The sequence below is a fragment of the Schistocerca piceifrons genome, chromosome 3, assembly GCF_021461385.2.
Source record: "Schistocerca piceifrons isolate TAMUIC-IGC-003096 chromosome 3, iqSchPice1.1, whole genome shotgun sequence".
Lineage (NCBI taxonomy): Eukaryota > Metazoa > Arthropoda > Insecta > Orthoptera > Acrididae > Schistocerca > Schistocerca piceifrons.
The window spans coordinates 911888963-911909354 of NC_060140.1; the positions used below are offsets into that span (position 1 = coordinate 911888963).

The 20392-nt window shown below is 38.6% G+C and overlaps 1 protein-coding gene across 1 annotated transcript in view; it reads left to right on the forward strand.

Annotated features, from left to right (window-relative positions):
* Positions 1–20392, forward strand: part of LOC124787878 (protein O-GlcNAcase) — a 158150-nt gene that overhangs the window by 89908 nt on the left and 47850 nt on the right. Inside the window, exon 9 of the mRNA XM_047254854.1 lies at positions 9672–9855. Coding sequence (XP_047110810.1) covers positions 9672–9855 — 184 coding nt within the window. The remainder of the gene's footprint in view (positions 1–9671; positions 9856–20392) is intronic.

The window sequence follows — 20392 nt, forward strand, 5'->3', positions numbered from 1 at the left end:
GCTTTCAGAGCCAGTGGCTCATTCTGGCAGAAAGATTGAAGGGGCAGGAAGAAATATGAAAGGAAAGGAATGGTGAGGTTCCGGAAACAGGGGAGTTACCAGGTGGGATGAGAAGGAAAGACAGTACAATTGAAGTGCCAAACAAAATTGAATTTCAAAAGATAACTTGTTCAGGGAATTTAGTTTATTACTGAGATATGTAAACAAAAGAAACATATATTTTTTATCATAATGCCTGTTCTGTGGCTTTATCATTTACTGTTGGGAGATTGTCTGAATTTCTCTCGTACAGGAAAAGTGACACTAGAAGTTGTAGAATTTTGGAATATGTATTGTGTTAAAGTATAATGACTTTTCTGGAGACTAGAAATCTACTCTGTAGCAATCAGCATGGGTTTTGAAAAAGACGATCGTGTGAAACCCAGCTCGCGCAATTTGTCCACGAGACTCGGAGGGCCATAGACATGGATTCCCAGGTTGATGCCGTGTTCTTGACTTCTGCAAGGCATTTGATACAGTTCCCCACAGTCGTTTAATGAACCAAGTAAGAGCATATGGACTATCAGACCAATTGTGTGATTGGATTGAAGAGTTCCTAGATAACAGAACGCAACATGTCATTCTCAATGGAGAGAAGTCTTCCGAAGTAAGGAGTGACTTCAGGTGTGCCGCAGGGGAGTGTCGGACCGTTGCTATTCACAATATGTATAAATGACCTTGTGGGTAACATTGGAAGTTCACTGAGGCTTTTTGCAGATGATGCTGTAGTATATCGAGAGGTTGTAACAACGGAAAATTGTACTGAAATGCAGGAAGATCTGCAACGAATTGGCGCATAGTGCAGGGAATAGCAGTTGAATCTCAATATAGACAAGTTTAATGTGCTGTGAATGCATACGAAGAAAGATCCTTTACCATTTAGTTACAATATAGCAGGTCAGCAACTGGAAGCAGTTAATTCCATAAATTATCTGGGAGTAGGCATTAGGAGTGATTTAAAATGGAATGACCATATAAAATTACACGTCGGTGAATCAGATACCAGACTGAGATTCATTGGAAGAATCCTAAGTAAATGCAGTCCAAAAATGACGGAAGTAGGTTACAGTACACTTGTTCGCCCACTGCTTGAATACTGCTCACCGGTGTGGGATCTGTACCAGATAGGGTTGATAGAAGAGATAGAGAAGATCCAATGGAGAGCAGCACTCTTCATTACAGGATCATTTAGTAATCGCGAAAGCGTTACAAAGATGATAGATAAACTTCAGTGGAAGACTCTGCAAGAGAGATGCTCAGTAGCTTGGCACGGGCTTTTGTTGAAGTTTTGAGAACATACCTTCACCAAGGACTCGAGCAGTATATTGCTCCCTCCTACGTATATCTTGCGAAGAGACAATGAGGATGAAATCGGAGAGATTAGAGCCCGCACAGAGGCATTCCGACAAACTTTCTTTCCACGAACAATACGAGACCGGAATAGAAGAGAGAACTGATAGCGGTACTAAAGGTACCCAACGCCACACACCGTCAGGTGGCTTGTGGAGTATGGATGTAAATGTAGATGTAGATGTAGAAGCAATTATGCAGGTGATATTAAATCAGTCAACAGAAATAAAAGTATATGCGAACAAAGGATTTTCACACATGAGCAAAAGATTTGGTCAGATAAACAAAAGGTTATCTAACTTTAATGATAAATTGCTTGATTTTGATTCTCGCCACAATGAAAGGACTAGAACAAACAACACACAAAATCTTGTGTCATGCTTTGTCACCATTTTCTCAAGGCACTGCATTTGTCATGTGGTGAGCATTATGTAAACTCAATAAGTTTACAGTTCTATTTACATGTGTACATGTAATACTTATGGAAAATATTGAACTTTGAAAATTAATAAATCATGTGAAGTAACCCTTTATTTGTTATGCAGAAGTAGTAGTCCGTTAAATGATTCCGCCATATCATAGAAAATGCAAAACTCGTATGACAGGATCCTTTTAACCAGCCCGTTAATGATGTTTCAAATTTGGCACAACACATTTTTGGAGCCCAAATCATTCTGGTCTATTTTATTTTCAAAATAACGCTCATAAGCTTCTTTAATTAGAGGCAGATTTTCCCTCTGCACTTTTAAAATGAATTTGCCACAAACATACCAAAGAATTTTATTTTTTACACATTTGTAAGACATGTTGCTCCTTCTATAATGCAGCACTTAAGGAAGCACACTATTAGCTGACAGTGCATTAGCCATTTCACAGCTGAAGAACTTACAACATTAGCTTATTTCATTAAATAAAGCTTCCACTCCTCTAGCATCTAAGCAGGACACATTCCATTTGTAACATATCTTCTTCCAAGTCGATTGTTGGAGCAAACCTTGGCCTGGGCAAAATAGCCAGTATTGTGAGGAAAAGTTTATTGCTGTCATTCCTGAAGTCATGGATCCCAATCACCTAAAGCAAATATGTCACTTGTTGACCCAATTAAATAAAATTATATTATTTTAATCAGTGCCTTTAGCATCCTACACTAATCAAAATGAAAACATTTACTTTAATATTACAAAAATACTTCAATTTAACATATTAACACTTATCAACTTTAATTATGTCATACATGAGTTAGTATACAATTAGGTAATTTATACTTTGATTGAAAGCAGTGTGTACTACAAGAGGAGAAGCAGTATTATTATAAGATTATTGTTGTGACTGACAATTTGCAAATTTTTACAACACAACTTTTACTGATGTAAGTTCACAAGGTTGATGATATAACATACCAATGAAAGGTAACAATAACAAAAATAAGCCTCCTAATTGAGGCAAACAAAAGTTCACTTCTTATTTTCCACAAAGTTTCATGGTAACACACTCACACACTAGTAACAGTCCAATTCCGATATGAAGACGTAATCTTCGATGGTTGCAGTACATGAGGTCCGCATCCGGCGTGAACTGAACTTCAGGCCTGGTTCTAGCCCCTAAATAGCTTCTCCAGCCAGTCAGGTTGCAACGTAGTGATACTTCCTGCAGGCTGTGGCTCGGGCTCTCCCTGCAAGAAGTAGTGCTCGGAATGTCTGTTTACATTATCTTGTGTGTAAATAGTTGATGTTTACCGTGGTGCTTTTGGGCACGCCTTTGGGCATAGACAACCTTGTCCTGTGTGATGTTATATGGGTTGCCGGCCCTCAGGGGCTACCTTGGCTCCGTTATAACAATTATGTTTAGTATTGTCAAGAAAACAGTGATAAAGTATATAGAAAGGTCAGACAGTGAGAGTAGTAACTTAATTTGTATATAATATTTTATATCTAATAATACCGGAGACACCTTGGGTTTTTGTGGCTGTGGACCATGTTGGCCCACTGCCTTGTGGCAGGGGAGAATGGCAGGCATTCCCAGTGCATGCATGTATGTGGAGTACATAGTGACACAAATTATTACAGGATTTCATACACCAATACTGACAGTAGATATTATTGAATATGATGTAGAAATGCTGATAATACATATTATAGAATTTTACAGTTATTAAGAAAGGTTTACCAAATGTCCATCATGTTCAATTTCAAAAAATATCTCTAGGATCTTCAGAATACAGTTGGTCATTTGGGGGGAATAAATGTTTGGCAATATGATGATTTGAGAGCATATTTTAAGGAAGTTTCACAGATAATCACAAAGATTTTTTAAAATATAAATATGGCGGACTGTTTTAGAACATTAAAGCTGACTGGATAATCATAGTATGAAGAATGCTAATGCTAACTGGCAGTGAATGAAGTTAAACTTTGTAATTCTGATTAGTTGCAATATGTAAAAAAACAAATTTTCCTGCCGGCTGGGGTGGCCGAACGGTTCTAGGCGCTGCAGTCTGGAACCGCGAGACCGCTACGGTCGCAGGTTCGAATCCTGCCTTGGGCATGGATGTGTGTGATGTCCTTAGGGTTAGGTTTAAATAGTTCTAAGTTCTAGGGGACTGGTGATGTCAGAAGTTAAGTCCCATAGTGCTCAGAGCCATTTGAACCAATTGAACAAATTTTCCTCAAGGAGCCAAGGAAAAAGAGGCTCCTTGAGGAAAATTTATTTCTTTACATATTTCAACTAATCAGAATTACAAACTTTTATTGATGTAATCTTACATCCATATGTGTAAACAGTTAAGATTACACCTATTCTAAACTTAGTCATTTATTAATTGTCTACTTTAAATAATACAAGGAGAAATATAATAAACAAAAAGAAATTGTTTACAATAATTTTTGTCATCACTGCCTTTTGTGTTTACTTAGCCTGTCATCTGTAGTATCATTACTTCCAATCATCATAGTCGTCATCATCCTAACAGGACAGCTGTGAAAATTACATCTTTGTTGTCACAAATATTTGGCTGTTTCTTCCGAATATGTTGCTATTTCCGAGGTTGTGGTTATGGTGGGACCTGAGATCACAGCTTCCCCTCACCTCCCACCCCTCCCACTCCCATCCCTTCCTGAACAAATCCTTTCTATATCAACATGAAAATGTCACGTCGCTTGTCTTGTTTCCAAACATATCAGCCACCCGCTGCTCTCTCATTAGCTGTGTAGAACGAATGGCTGACACCCGTGTCATTCACATCATACCTCACTGTGAGTATTGACAACATTGTTGCACAAAACACATAAGTTCGCCTCTGGCTCCAATCTAGACTTCCAGCATCTCCTGCAGAAATGTATGCTATTGTTGAACATTCATCCAATTTTAAAGTCATTTTGATTCTGAGTTCAAATGGATTCAGGCAAACTTCAGTTTAAGTGTGGTAGAGGTCCCTAGAAAGCCAAAGTACTTAGTGTATATTCCGAAGGTTGACTGCATGGTAAAATTTACTGCCTGTTTAACATTCCACTGCTTGTCCTCCTCATAGTTCTCAGCCAAGTTGGTGTTACTGTTTCTCCTCCATGTTCGATAGTATTGCACTTGAGCAACAGTGAATCGTGGACACTGGTATCCGCTAGAGTGTAGGCCATAAGTAACAATAGCAACTAATAGCTAAATAAAACATCACAATCTCGATTCAGTCAGAGGCTCAAACTTTCGCTCATCCTGTAATCTAGTGACATTTGTTGGTGTAATCTCCACAATGCGTCATGGTATTGTCTCCACAACGCAACATTCCATTGTAATTTACTCTTGTGATAACAGTTGCAGTGAGTTTAATGTGATTTATTTCATTTGTTATAGATTTAATTTTGGATTAATTTTCTTTCATCATAATGTTCTAAAGGTGATTAAAAGCTGGTAACATTGATTAAAAGCTGGTAAGCTTTTTCCCTGGTATCCTAATATGCGAATTGGGACTGAATTTCTTATTTGCAATCCACTTGGTGAATTGTTAGAGTTTCTCATAACCAAATAAAATATTGAGTTGGGTTCAGAATCAAGTAATGGTTTTCGAAGTACAAGATTTTCACCTTTGATTGTTACTTTTACTTAAAAAGCAGCGTATATGTATGTTTACAGGGTCCATAAATGTATTAAAACTTTTGTTACACACCTGTTCCAATACATTAAAAGTTTGTAAGTTGATAAAATTTCATGTTCTTTCCTCCTGTTCCTCACAAAATTGTCAAGTTTTAAGCAGAGCATTAAATTGTTATAGTGACTGGTTCATAGTCTCTCGCTTATTCCTTGCACTAGTGCTGCAAGTCCCAAATGTCACATTCGGGAGGACAGTGGTTCAAACCCGCATCCAGCCATCCTGATTTAGGTTATCCATGATTTCCCAAATACAAGACCACTCCCATATTAATCTATTAAACAATGTAAGAATGTTGACCTTAGTGGCAATATTTTAATCTGCAAATATGAGATGACCCCATATCTTTTGAGTGATAAATCTCATCTTATAATCGGATAACTACAATAATTGATGTGGTTGTGGTACAAAAGGAATTTTTTATATTTTTAACTTGCTGTATGGTAATATGATTAGATTTGAATAGTGTTCTAAAGATGGTTAATGAGTTAGTTTAGAAGCTTGTACGAAGATGGTTAGCTTAATTGTAACAGCCTCCAGAAACTGTACCTGTCAGCTCGGTCTTGCCACCTGAGTCCCTATATGTTCCACTAGGCAGCAGTGATTCCTCTTCCAACACCAATACCCTGCTGTCCTTATCCCTTCCCCGCCCTGCTCGTGATTGTTGCTCCCTGTTCAACACTTTTTTGTTGCAGTCTGACCTGGGTAGTGGTCATGTGTGTGTGTGAGGTGTGCTTGCTTGCGTGGATATGTGTGTTCCTCTTAACCGAAGAAGGCTTGAAAGTAATGGCCTTTTCATCATTCTTGTCTGCAACTCAGCACGTCATCTTTATGGAGAATAACAATCTATCCGTAACATAATATTGTTAACTGTGATATATACAGTCAAGCTTATCCTTATTTTGCCATATCTAAAGAATTTAAGGATGGATTACACAAGTAGTGACTTGGAACAGTGGCCAAGTAGCTAATGACTGAAGTATTAGAACTTTTTCTGGAATTCATTTTAAGCTGAATAATTATTGTAGAACTTTACATAAGACGGGCGACTTTAAATACATTGTGGTATGGGCATTGGAAAGCAAGTAGACTCTGTTGCTAATATAAATAGAATGTTTTGATAAGTCAGGTATAACTGATTACTGCAAGTAAACCTAATTGGTGAAGAAAGGATAATGATGAATGAATATGTAAATATTATGTTATTAACAGAACTGACATAATGAACAGATTTGATTCTACTGAAATCCTTGTGGCTATTAGACTTTAAAAGAAAAGAAGAGAAAATGTAATAATAAGAGTGAGTTTGAGAAGCAGAACATATTGAAGTGCTGAGAACCATAAGGGCTTAAAGCACACAGTTTCTGAGCCTACATTTAAGTGAATATCAGAAAAACCATCAAGAGAGCCTGTCACGAATGCTCATACATACTGTGTGGGCCTAAAGAACAGCTCAATCGACTCACCATAAGATCAACAGGTGTCAGAAGCATGAATAAGTGCTACAGTCTCACAATTGATGATGTGCTTAAACCTGATGTCTGTGCTCATCATTACCTATCACAGTCGAAGTTCATTTCAAGAGAGAGATTGGAGAAGAATTAATAAATAAAAAAATCAAGATTTAAAACTGATACTTTCATGGTTTTGCCACCCAAAATGCTGTCAGTTTTTAATTTTCTGGGGTTTCTTTCTTTGTTAGTGGCCTCTCACGAATGCAAAAATGCATGTCCCAACACGTGATAAGCCTTGCTAGAATCATTGCATTACAAAGGATGAAATGTAGATTGTACAGTTCAGAGCAGAAATAAAGAGGATGATGATTTGCAGGGTCAACACCGCCAGCAGAGAAAAGTAATCTTAACAGCTACATGATTATCAGCTTATTGTTAACGCTGGTTTTGCCATTTTTTTCCCATGGCTAAAAGTCTCCACCATTTTTTGGTACAAAACCAACTTTGTAGTTATTGATCAAGATTTAGTAGCACCTGGTACTCTTTGTCCCATCCGATGGCCCTTGTAAATGTCTGCCTTGCTTACTTCCACATCTAATTTTTCACATACAACCTGTATGGGCTTTGTGTATTGGGTCACGTGCACAACTTTGAATACCCACAGGCTGTTTTGCTTTCAGTACTGTTTTAGTTCATCAGTAGTAGCAGACTGTTTGTCTTCCAAATCCTGTGTCTTTTTCTCATACTCAGACACAGCCTTTTGTAGATCACTAATTTCAGAAGTATTGCTAACAATAGTTAACATGTATTTGAAGTAAGTCGTCTGCAGTTACTGCATCTTGTATAGTGCTTACAATCTGATCAAGGGTATCTGTGTCGTGGAGCGCAGAGTGGGTCAGTTCTGCTATACCTCAAACTAAGACCTTACTTTCTGCCAATGGCTGGGCTGCTACACCTGCTGTTGCTCTGCTGCCAGATATGCTGTTGTTAGCTTTCTGGTTTGCAATATTTTGCGGCGTATGTGATGGTGTGGACAATAAATGAAGCTCTAGTGTGAAGAGCATTACTATTTATATAAGTTTCACTTGTACTACACAGCAGTGCTTCAGAGAATACAATTGATTTCAACCAAAATTTGCGAGCTGAACCTAATGCACATTACGTTACAACTGTTACGGAGACTAGTTAACAAAACTCTTTGAATTTCTGAAGGTTGGAGTTCCATGATTTTCAAAAGTGTAATTTATGTGATACAAGACTGAACAAATCCAAGGTCTGGAGAGTCAGGTATAGTATTGAGTTTACTGTTATAGTATCTCTTGATCAGTAAAGATCACAATTGTATTTATAACCTGACTGATCAATAAATTATTGTAGTCTATAAATACGTACAGGAATTCAAATTTTTTCTCTCTCGTTTTTCTGTACTAAAGAAAGAAATGTTTATACAAGGAAGAACCATTGAGTATAAAATATGAAAATTAACTATCGTGGGGGGTATAAAAATAATGAGACTGGTAACATTCTGTATGATCTGATAGCACTGTTGCCCCCCTTTCACACAACTGTTAGGTTGAATAAAGCGCTTGACTTGGTATTAGTTTTAAATTGTTTCAGTAGATACTTAAATATCGGAAAGTGTGTGAAGTGAAGACATTGAGTGGACCAGCAATTGTATAACCAATGTTCTGCTGAAATTTTGGGTGAAGCTAGACGTAACTACTATTGCAACTTTCGAAAAGTTACCAAGGTCTAATGGAGACTGTTCTCCACCCAGGGTACAAGTGTCCAGATGACACAACTCCTTTTCAGCAGGAGAAGAAATGAAAGACAAAGTTTGTGGGGGAAATAATCATGCTAAAGAATGGATAGCGGTATGGAAAGAGTGAAGAGTTTTTTGAAGTTAGAGTACCAATTGACATGAGAATAACCATTTGTGAGTTAAATTTGAATGTATTAGTGTCCATCAAATCTTGACACAGTTTGAGCATCTGAAAACTATGCAGAGGAGGTTCCAAAAACATCAGAACTAAGCACAACAATCTGAAGGATTTTAGTACTGATCTTCAGGCTGCCTTCTAAAGGAGCTAGGATCTTGCGATAAAAGTTGATGAGTAAAGGATTTTTGAATATGATTCTGAGACAAAAATACCATAGTTGGAAGTGGCACATTAATCTAAAATCAAATTAGTGTTGTTCCGGCAGTCGGGGAACAGTACACAAAGAATTTGTGCCTCCAGTACACACTTTCAATCAAACATTTTATCGAGTAGTCTGCAAAAGACTTTAAAAGGGTGACATGTGCATCCAAGGGTTCTTCAGCATTCCTACTTGATGGATCACAAGCCCTGTGACTACTTTTTATTATGCCCATGCAAGGGCTTAACTTTGGTACTTATGTCTGACATCCAGAAGAGCATAACCAATTATTTCAGTAGAAGCCTTCCAGAATTGTTACATGGACGGGAAACAGCATCTCTATCAGAGTGTAACTATCACAGGTAACTATTTTGAAGGGGTCTACCTTGATGTGTGCAAAGAATAGAAATCATGGTCAAAAAAAAAAGTCTCATTATTTTTCTGACACCCTCATAGTATTAAAAAGCCTGAAGTTTGGTTAGTTTTACAGTTTATCTTGTCTACTTGTTGCTAATTTATGTTTTCAATGAGCTGAAATATTTTGTTTGCAGTAGTGATCACCAGTTAACTGAGGATGACCTTGCATTACTATGTGATTTGTTCTACTTGCCATTTGAACATGGAGGACAGGGTCTTCAACTTTTGCAAGAGTTCAATTGGCTTAAAAGCAATGCCCATGTTGTTACACTTCAGAATCGCAACAAGGCTGATGCAGAGCATGGTAACAAACCAGAGGTATGTTCATTTGTTGTTTTAAAGCAGTGTTATTGGTACAACAATAATATGGAACATCATATGTTATTCCATGATCTTAATCAAAGACTCTAATTACCATAGCAATGTGTAATTACTTTGAAACTTGTCAGATGCTGCTGTGCAATCCATCTGCAGATAAAATCAAACTTCTGTCTCTTTTTTGTATAAATAATATATTAAAATTTACAGTATTCATTATAAATATGATTTACAGACCATCTAAGTAACTGGTTATTAATGCCGCAATAGTGACCATACATTCACTGCTTTTCGTTGTGAACATTTCCCTTTGTAACTGTTACTTAGGTGACCAAATCATATATTTATTTCCTGAGAGTGTAATCATTTTTCTGATCAGTTTGCATTTGCTAGGAGTCCCTGTAAATTTTTATATTGGCACTTTGAAGGACTCCTCCTCCTCATTTTACAGTTTGTGAAGCAGCCTCCTTGATATTGAGAGCAAAGGTTCAAGTCTTTGCTATCTTTCGCATTTAGGCATCTAACAACTGGATATCTGCTTCTTCTTTTGTAAGGCTTTGTGCAACAGTACATGATTTCTTGAGAGTTAAAGCTTCTTCTGTAATGTAGTTTGCCACTCCGAAATCCATTAAGATGCTCAGAATATTGTATAGCCATCTCTGAAAGCTGGTTGTCGCTACTACTCTTTCCGTACATGTGTATTATGGACTTTATGTATTCCATGTGTGAATGTTAAAGTGTGTGTGCTGCCTTCCTTACAAGTTTGTTGTGTTTAAATTAGTTTCTAATGGCCTTTTCAAATCCTCTTGTCTGAAAATACTGTTTGATGTTTTGCATGACCCTTGCCTAATGTTGTCAATGTTGCAGAGATGGCAGTTTCATTCTTTTGGTGAACTCATTCTTTTGCATAAGAGAGTCTTGTAAAGATGTTTATTTGTTTAATGAGTTGCAATAATTCATAGGAAAACAAGCCTTTATTCGGTTTTAACAAAATCTTGGTCATATCCCAACTAGCTTCCTTATGTGTTGTTCTCTTCAGTATGAAACCATCTACTCTTCCAGTCTCATTGTTGTCAGAACATGTACTATCAATCAAGAGAGCTAAGAAAGCTATTATGTGGCATTCTAGCTAATGTTAAGTATTTGCAGAAACAGTTTTCAATATTAATCCCAAGACGTTGTCTTAAACAAAATCAATTGTTATTAAGCTGCCATGTATCACATCTGAATCATTTGTGTTCTTTTGGGTCCACACTACAAAAATTCATGAATAGAAACTTAATCTGCTACACATCTCTGTGTATTTCTAGCTACTCAAGCTTATATTATAATTTCCTCATATTCTGCCCAACTAACATTGATTTCGTTTTTCAGTTCTCCTCATGTTGCTTATCCACATAGTGCTGTTGCTGCAACCTAGATCCTTCCATCTCATACCATCTGCACCTGTCCCCTGTCTTGCCTCTGTGTTTCGGGGGACACCAGTTAATATCCCAGTCTGACAATTCATATTTAGGTTTTCTGTGAATTCTCTAAATCCGAAAAGACTAGTGCTCTGATAGTTTGTAAGATGATCAACCTGATTTTAGTTGTCCATTCTTCCATGCCTAGTCGTCTGTTCCTCCCTGCCTTTTCTTTAGCATGTCAGTCTGTAGTTGTGAAACTTAACATGTTAATGAATACTGGATGATATTTATGATATTTGCTTAATAATTTACACACTACCACAATTTTGGTTTCATTTTTTCACACATTTATTATCCTTGAAGTTCTATTGCTGGGACTGTGGCCAGTTTCTTAACTTTGTGAGGAAAAATAACGCATAAGTCTATGTGGACTGTTGTGTTATTTCCAAATTAAAACAAATTTATAACTATATATTATAATACCCCCCTCCCCACCACCACCCCCCAAGAACTATGGACCTTGCCATTGGTGGGGATACAGATAGCTGTACCATAGGTGCAATTTCAAAGGAGGGGGTATCTGTTGAGAGGCCAGACAAAAGTGTGGTTCCTGAAGAGGGGCAGCAGCCTTTTCAGTGGTTGCAGGGTCTGGATGATTGACTGTTCTGTCCTTGTAACATCAACCAAAATGCCCTTGCTGTGCTGGTACTGCGAATGGCTGAAAGCAAGCGGAAACGACATCTGTAATTTTTCCCGAGGGCATGCACCTTCCCAAGGGCATGGTTTAATGATGATGGCGTCCTCTTGGGTAAAATATTCCAGAGGTAAAATAGTCCCCCACTTGGATCTCCAGACAGGGACTACTCATTAAGCTGTAGTTAACAGGAGAAACAAAACTGGCTTTCTACGGATCAGAGCGTGGAATGTCATATCCCTTAATTGGGCAGGTAGATTAGAAAATTTAAAATGTCAAATGGATAGGTTAAAGTTAGATGTAGTGGGAATTAGTGAAGTTCAGTGGCAAGAGGAACAGGACTTCTGGTCTGGTGAATACAGGGCCATAAATACAAAATCAAATATGGGTGATGCAGGAGTAGGTTTAATAATGAGTTAAAAAAAAAATAGGAATGAGGATAAGCTACTATGAAAAGCATAGTGAATGCATTATTGTAGCGAAGATAGACAAGAAGCCCACACCCACCATAGTAGTACAAGTTTATTTGGCAGCTGGTTCCACAGATGAGGAGGAGATTGAGGAAATGTATGATGATGAGATAAAACAAATTATTCAGATTGTTAAGGGAGCTGAAAATTTAATAGTCACGGGGGACTGGAATTCGATAGGGGAAGAGGGAGAGAAGGAAAAGTAGTAGGTGAATATGGACTGGAGGAAATGAATGAAAGAGGAAGATACGTGGTAGAATTTTACACAAAGCATAATTTAATTATAGTTAACATTTGGTTTAAGAATCATGGTAGAAGGTTGTACACGTGAAAGAGACCTAGAGACACTGGAAGGTTTCGGATTGATTATATAATTTTCTTCACCTAGTAGATGTACAATGAAGTGCCACAAAATCTTGCCATGCGAGTTCTTCGCAGTTTGCAGAGTGTCGAGAGCTGGAAGAGAGCTTTGAACGATTGGAGCTATGAAATGAAGTAGCCACCATTTAAATCACTCTTCTGTATTTTGCTGGTTTGATGCAATATTACAGTGCCAGGTGAACAGATCACTTATTAATTTATAAATAAGAAGAGCACAGCTGAAGTGAGTCTTAGAATTGAATCTCTAAACAGAATGATTTTTCTATTAAAATTTCTTCAGCTGTTTCTGGGCGTTGTCATTAGCAGCAGCGCCTCTTTCTCCATGCTTTCTAAGACACGCCATTCTGCAGCAGCAATGTATAACAGGCCCCACTGCATCATATCTTGTCGATCTTCTAATTTCACGCTTATTTCACCATATCTGCACATACACCAGACCACAGGATGCACAGCGGGAAGTTCTCTGTTTAAATACTACATAAAAAATGTTTTTACATGGACATTTTTTGCTGGCTTGAGATGAAGAAGGGTAATATGTTATTCTGAATGAACAACATGTCTCACCGCAGGGATAACAATGGATGTTGCTAGGAGTCTATTACTTGCTCTCAAGTGGCAGGTGCAGATGTGAAGGTTTTAGCTCATAATATGGTGATCTCCTCTGTGGTGATTAGTCGTAGTCGATTGGAACATTTATGGCCAGTATGCCTGCCCTTGTATGTAGTCTTAACATTGGGCTACTGTCACATCTGAATGCCCCACAAATCTGGATACAGCATACTTATACCAGCCACAATGAAGCCCCTTTCACACACTGTCTGGTATAGGTAACACTGTCTCACACAAGTGTGCAGTAACTCCATGTTCTCCACAATGATCATGCAACATCTGATGTTGTTCACACCTTTGTATACCATACCAGGCCTGATAACAACACTAAACATGAACAATACCAGTGCACTCAGATGGCCGTTGTACCTAACAGATATAATTTTATCTTTCATGATGTACATGTTCGCTGATGGTGTGCTCTGTGGAATTAGACTGAAATCCAACCATGTCTTGTGGGTGTTTGACCTTTTTTGTCAGGAACTTTACTTGAGTGGCTGTTAGAGTAACTTCTTAAAACATTCAAATTTTTACTTATAATGATTATACCATTGATGCTCCTTGAAGCTGATAATGTAGTTGCTCATTTATCATACTCGTGTACCATTAAAGTTTGTTGTGTAAACAACTTCTGCAAGGATTTGATTGCAAAACCCTTATACTTGCTTGTGTTTAGTCTTGCAACTTTGTTTGCGTTATTTGGGTCTTTTGATCTGTCAGTTGCTTTGCATCTTGATTATAGCTTTAGTTCCTTCCACACTTTGTGAAGCATAATAAATTCATTGATATTGACAGTTGTTTTTGGTACCTGCATCAAACATAAGTTTTTGTTTACAACTTAAAAAAAAACTCTGGTAAAATCCTTATAGTGACAATGAATTTATAGTGTCAACCTGAAAAGCACCAAATATATTAATTCCAGTTTTAGTCAGCTGCTCGCAGAAACTCAAGTATATTTTGACAGAATGTTTCACCTTTATTGAAGGGTAAATTTCATCTATACAAATTGCAACAGATCATTATTATAGTCTTGCACAGACCATCTACATCTACGTGATTACTCTGCTATTCACAATAAAGTGCCTGGCAGAGGGTTCAGTGAACCACCTTCAAGCTGTCTATCTACCATTCCACTCTCGAATCGCAAGCGGGAGAAATGAGCGCTTAAATTTTTCTTTGTGAGCCTTGATTTCTCTTATTTTATCATGATGATTATTTCTCCCTATGTAGGTGGGTGCCAACAGAATGTTTTTGCAATCGGAGGAGAAAACTCGTGATAGAAATTTCGTGAGAAGGTCTTGTCTCAACAAAAAACGCCTTTGTTTTAATGATTGCCACTCCAATTCACGTATCATGTCTCTGACACTATCTCCCCTATTTTGCGATAATACAAAACGACCTGCCCTTCTTTGTACTTTTTCAATGTCATCCGTCAGTCCCACCTGATGCTGATCCCACACTGCACAGCAATACTCCAGAATAGGGCGGACAAGTGTGGTGTAAGCAGTCTCTTTGGTAGACCTGTTGCATCTTCTAAGTGTTCTGCTAGTGAATCGCAGTCTTTGGTTTGCTCTACTCACAATATTATCTTTGTGATCGTTCCAATTTAGGTTATTTGTTATTGTAATCCCTAAGTATTTAGTTGAATTTACAGCCTTCAGATTTGTGTGACTTATCGCGTAATCTATAATTTCTTTTAGTACTCTTCAGGATCAGTAGCCACTTTTTGCATCATACACATATCTTATCTAAATAATTTTGCAAGTCGTTTTGATTGTCTGATGACTTTACAAGACAGTAAATCACAGCATCATCTGCAAACAATCTAAGACGGCTACTCAGATTGTCTCCTGTGTCGTTAATATAGATCAGGAACAATAGAGGGCCTATAACACTTCCTTGGGGAACGCCAGATATTACTTCTGTTTTACTCGATGTCTTTCCATCTATTACTACGAACTGTGACCTTTCTGACAGGAAATCACAAATCCAGTCGCCCAACTGAGGCAATATTCCATAGGCATGCAATTTAGTTAGAAGACGCTTGTGAGGAACGGTGTCGAAAGCCTTCTGGAAATCTAAAAATTTGGAATCAATTTGACATCCCCTGTCGATAGCACTCACTACTTCATGAGTATAAAGAGCTAGTTGTGTTTCACAAGAATGATATTTTCTGAAACCGTGCTGACTGTGTCACTAAATCGTTTTCTGCAAGGTACTTCATAATACTTCGAATACAGTATACGTTCCAAAACCCAACTGCAAATCATCGTTAGTGTTATAGGCCTGTAATTCAGCGGATTACTCCTACTCCCCTTTTTGGGCATTGGCGTGACTTGAGCAATTTTCCAGTCTTTAGGTATGGATCTTTCTGTGAGCGAGTGGTTGTATATAATTGCAAAATATGGAGCTATTTTATTAGCATACTCTGAGAGGAACCTCACTGGTATACAATCAGGACCGGAGACCTTGCCTTTATTAAGTGATTTAAGGTGCTTCGTTACTCCGAGAATATCTAATTCTGTGTTTCTCATCTTGGCAGTTGTCCTTGATTGGAGTTCAGGAGTATTTACTTCGTTTTCTTTGGTGAAGGAGTTTCGGAAAACTGTGTTTAATAACTCTGCTTTAGTGGCACTGTCATCAGTGACTTCACCATTGTTATCGCGCAGTGAAGGTATTGATTGCATTTGCCACTGGTGTGCTTTATGTATGACCAGAATCTCTTCGGGTTTTCTGCCAGATTTTGAGACAGAATTTCGTCGTGGAAATTACTAAAAGCATCTCGCATTGAAGTATGCATCATATTTCGAACTTCTGTAAAACTTTGCCAATCTTGGGGATTTTGCATTCTTTTAAATTTGGCATCCTTTTTTCGTTGCTTCTGCAACAACTATTTGACCCGTTTTGTGTACCATGGGGGATCAGTACCATCACTTTTTAATTTATGTGTTATATATATCTCTCAATTGCTGTCGATGCTATCTCTTTGAAAACATTCCACAACTTTTCTACACTTACATGATCAGATCAGAAGGAACGAAGACTGTCTCTTAAAAAGGCATTAAGAGCAATTTTATCAGATTTTTTAAATAGATATACTTTGCGTTTCTTTTTGATGGTTGTAGGTGTTACGGTATTCAGCCTAGCACCAACTGCCTTGTGGTCGCCAATCCCTGTATTCGTCACAATACTCACTATTTGTCCAGGATTATTTGTTGCAAAAAGGTCAAGTATGCTTTCGCATACATTTACGCTTTGAGTGGGCTCATGAGCTAATTGTTCAAAATAATTTTCTGAGAAAGCAGTCAGTACAATTTCGGATGATGTTGTATGCCTGCCGCCGGCTTTAAACGTATAATTTTTCCAGCATATCGAGGGTATATTAAAGTCACCACCGACTATAATTGTATGAGTGGGGTACTTATTTGAAATGAGACTAAAGTTTTCTTTGAACTGTTCAGCAACTATATCTTCTGAGTCGGGGGTCAGTAAAACGATCCAATTAATAGTTTAGTCTGATTGCCAGGTATAACCTCTACCCATACTATTTCACACGAACTGTCTACTTCAATTTTGCTATGAGGCAAACTACCTCTGACAGCAATAAATACTCCACCACCAACTGTATTTAATCCATCCTTTCTGAATACTGTTATATCGTTTGAAAAAATTTTGGCAGAACTTATTTCCGGCTTTAGCCAGCTCTCTGTAGCTACCACTATTTGAGCTCCAGTGCTTTCTATTAGGGCTTGGAGCTCTGGTTCTTTCCCAACACAGCTACGACAATTAACAACTACAATACCAATCGTTTCTACAACTACCTTACTGTGTTTACCTGCCCACCTATAGGCAGACGTTCCTTCTGTGGTTCCCTGAGACCCTCTAACCTAAAAAACTGCCCAGTCCCTTCCACACAGCCCCCGTTACCCGTGTAGCCACCTCCTGTGTGTAGTGGACTCCTGAGGCCGGTATTACACTATCATATTTCTTTGTCAAAGCTGTGATCAAATATTCCATCAAATATATTTGACAAAGATCTTTGACGTAGCGCTAGAAGGGGTATTACATTGTCATCAAATTTTTTGTCAAAGTTCAAGATGGCTAACAACAACTTGTAATTAACCGCAGCAGTTGCACATACTGCAATTTCATTCTGTGCACATGCAGGAAAGAAGTGGGGGGAAGAAAGGAACCAAACATACGAGGTTGACAGTCTTAAATTCCTGGGATTACTACTTGATAATAAATTCAGTTGGGAGGAGCACACCACAGAACTGTAGAAACGCCTTAACAAATCTGTATTTGCAATTCGAGTGTTAGCAGACATAGGCAACATAAAAATGGAAAAGCTTGCATACTTTGCCTACTTTCATTCCATAATGTCATATGGTATAATATTTTGGGGTAACTCTTCAAGTCAAACAAAAGTTCTCTGAGTCCAAAAACGTGTCATATGTATTATTTGTGGAGTAAATACACGGACGTCCTACAGAAACCTCTTCAAAGAACTGGATATACTAACTACTGCCTCTCAGTATATTTACTCATTAATGAAATTTGTCCTAAATAATATATCTCTTTTTCCAACACACAACTCAGTTCATACATACAATATCAGGAACAAAAGTGATCTGCACAAGGACTTAAAAGCACTTACTTCAGTTCAAAAAGGGGTCCACTACTCAGGAACACTCATCTTCAATAGTTTGCCAGCAAACATAAAAAATTTAGTTACAAATAAAGATCAGCTTAAAAGGAGCCTGAAAGACTTACTAGTGGCCAACTCCTACTCCATTAATGAAATTTTTAATAGAAACAAATGATGTATTGTATTTATTCATACTATTAGTATTGTTATTTCAGCTTAAAAAAAAAATTGACATGTTCCACATCCACGAGGATCTCCTCAGCGTGGATCTATGGAATGAGAAACTAATCTAATCTGGGTGAAGCCATGGGTTTTACGATGACACAATAAAAGCATTCAACAAAACTTGTTATGTGATCTTACAGTGGAAGACGTCAAGTTGTACATCAGTTACTTAAGAATGGATGAGCATACATTTCTGTATGTGCTCAGTGAAGTGTATCCTCATATCACAAAGCTCAATATTCACTTAAGAACTGCTACATCTTCAGAAGACAGGCTCACTGTAACACTCCGATTCCTTGCTACAGGAGAGGGTTATGTTAGGTCAGGTCAGGTCTCCAATCTTCTTAATCTATTTTTGTGTGCACGGTGCCTAACTTTGTAAAGCGCCTCATCAGCTTCATAAATCTCTATTAATTTTGTAGTTGTCGGCACACACCAGTTGTATTTACCGGCAATGTTTATAAAAACACTACAGACGACAGAACGCTGTAGCGATGCTAGTGCTCCGTGCGGTAACATGTTACATTGCAGTGAACAGAAGACAAGCGATTTCTTTGATCAAATCTACAGCGAGGCCCTAGATTTGATCAAACATTGGACGGCATTTGACAAAGTTTCTATTACACCATCAAATATCTTTGACAAAGATACTTGACAAAGAAATTTGATAGTGTAATACCGGCCTGACCTATTAAGTGGAACCCGGAAATCCACCACCCGATGGTGCAAATCAAGTAATCTGCAGCCTACATGGTCACAGAACCGCTTGGGCCTCTGATTCAGACACTCCACTCGGCTCTGCACCAAAGGACCACAGTCGGTTATATCGGCGATGCTGCAGATGGGAGCTCCGCCTTAATCTCAGAAATAAGACTGGCAGTCTTTACTGTTTCTGCTAGTCGCCCGAAACCAGACAGAATCTGCTCCGATCCAATGCGACACATGTCATTGGTACCAACATGAGCCACCACCTGCAGTTGGCTGCACCCTGTACTCTTCATGGCATCCGGAAGCACCCTTTCCACATCCGGAATGACTCCCCCCCCGGAATGCACACAGAGTGCACACTGGCTTCCGTCCCCTCCATGGCAGCCATGTTCCTATGGGTCCCCATTACGCGCCTAATGTTGGAGCTCCCAACTACCAGCAAACCCACCCTCTGTGAATGCCCAGGCCTTGCGGGCGAAGAAGCTTCCTCTGGAACAGGGTGGACGACTGCATTCAGCTCAGAGACATCATCAGCCACAGATAACGCTTGAAACCAGTTTGTCAAATGAACCAGGGAGGCCCTACGATTGGCCCCTTGTAAAGTTTTGTACTGCCTGCCAGCCTTTGGAATGATCTCCCACTCGACCAAGGGTGAGGGGTCAACCTTAGTGCAGGCAGTACCTGGAGCGGTCACAGCAGTGGACTGATCGGAGGAAAAGTGGGACGTGTTCGACGTTCCTCGCATTCGATCCCTCACAGTGACACCCCTTGGCAGCAGCCTCAAGCTGTGTGATGGAAGCCAAAGCAGTCTGGAGCTGTGAGCGAAGGGTCGCCAACCCAGCTCACATCTGTACACAAGAATCACGGTTCCCATCCATTACTGCAGTCGCTCCTGTTTGAAGCTCGTAAAAATATGTAACAATTGAATGGTGTACTCGCCTTATTAGTAGCAGGAACTAGCGGTGCTGCTCTCGCTGACGGTCTAACAAACACTGAGCTGTTCTAAGCAAACAAACAAAAGCCTTTACAATAAGAGGCCTTTACAATACAACGGCGGTACTGTACACTACACTGTTATTCCAATAAAAGGTTGTTCCTAGTAAGCACTCAAACACGCAAGAAATTACAAAAATATACTAGTAACTACCCAGATAACTGAAAATAAGTTGCTCCTGTTTGAAGCTCGTAAAAATATGTAACAAGTGAACGGTGTACTCACCTTATTAGTAGCAGGAACTAGAGGTACTGTTCTCGCTGACGGTCTAACCAGCACTGATCTGTTCTAACCAAACAAACCAATTCTTTGTGGGAGATTTTCTCATAAGTATTCCTGTATGGCCTTTCAGAAGATTACAAAAGAACATTGCCACGTGTGAGTACACGTTCCATTTACTTC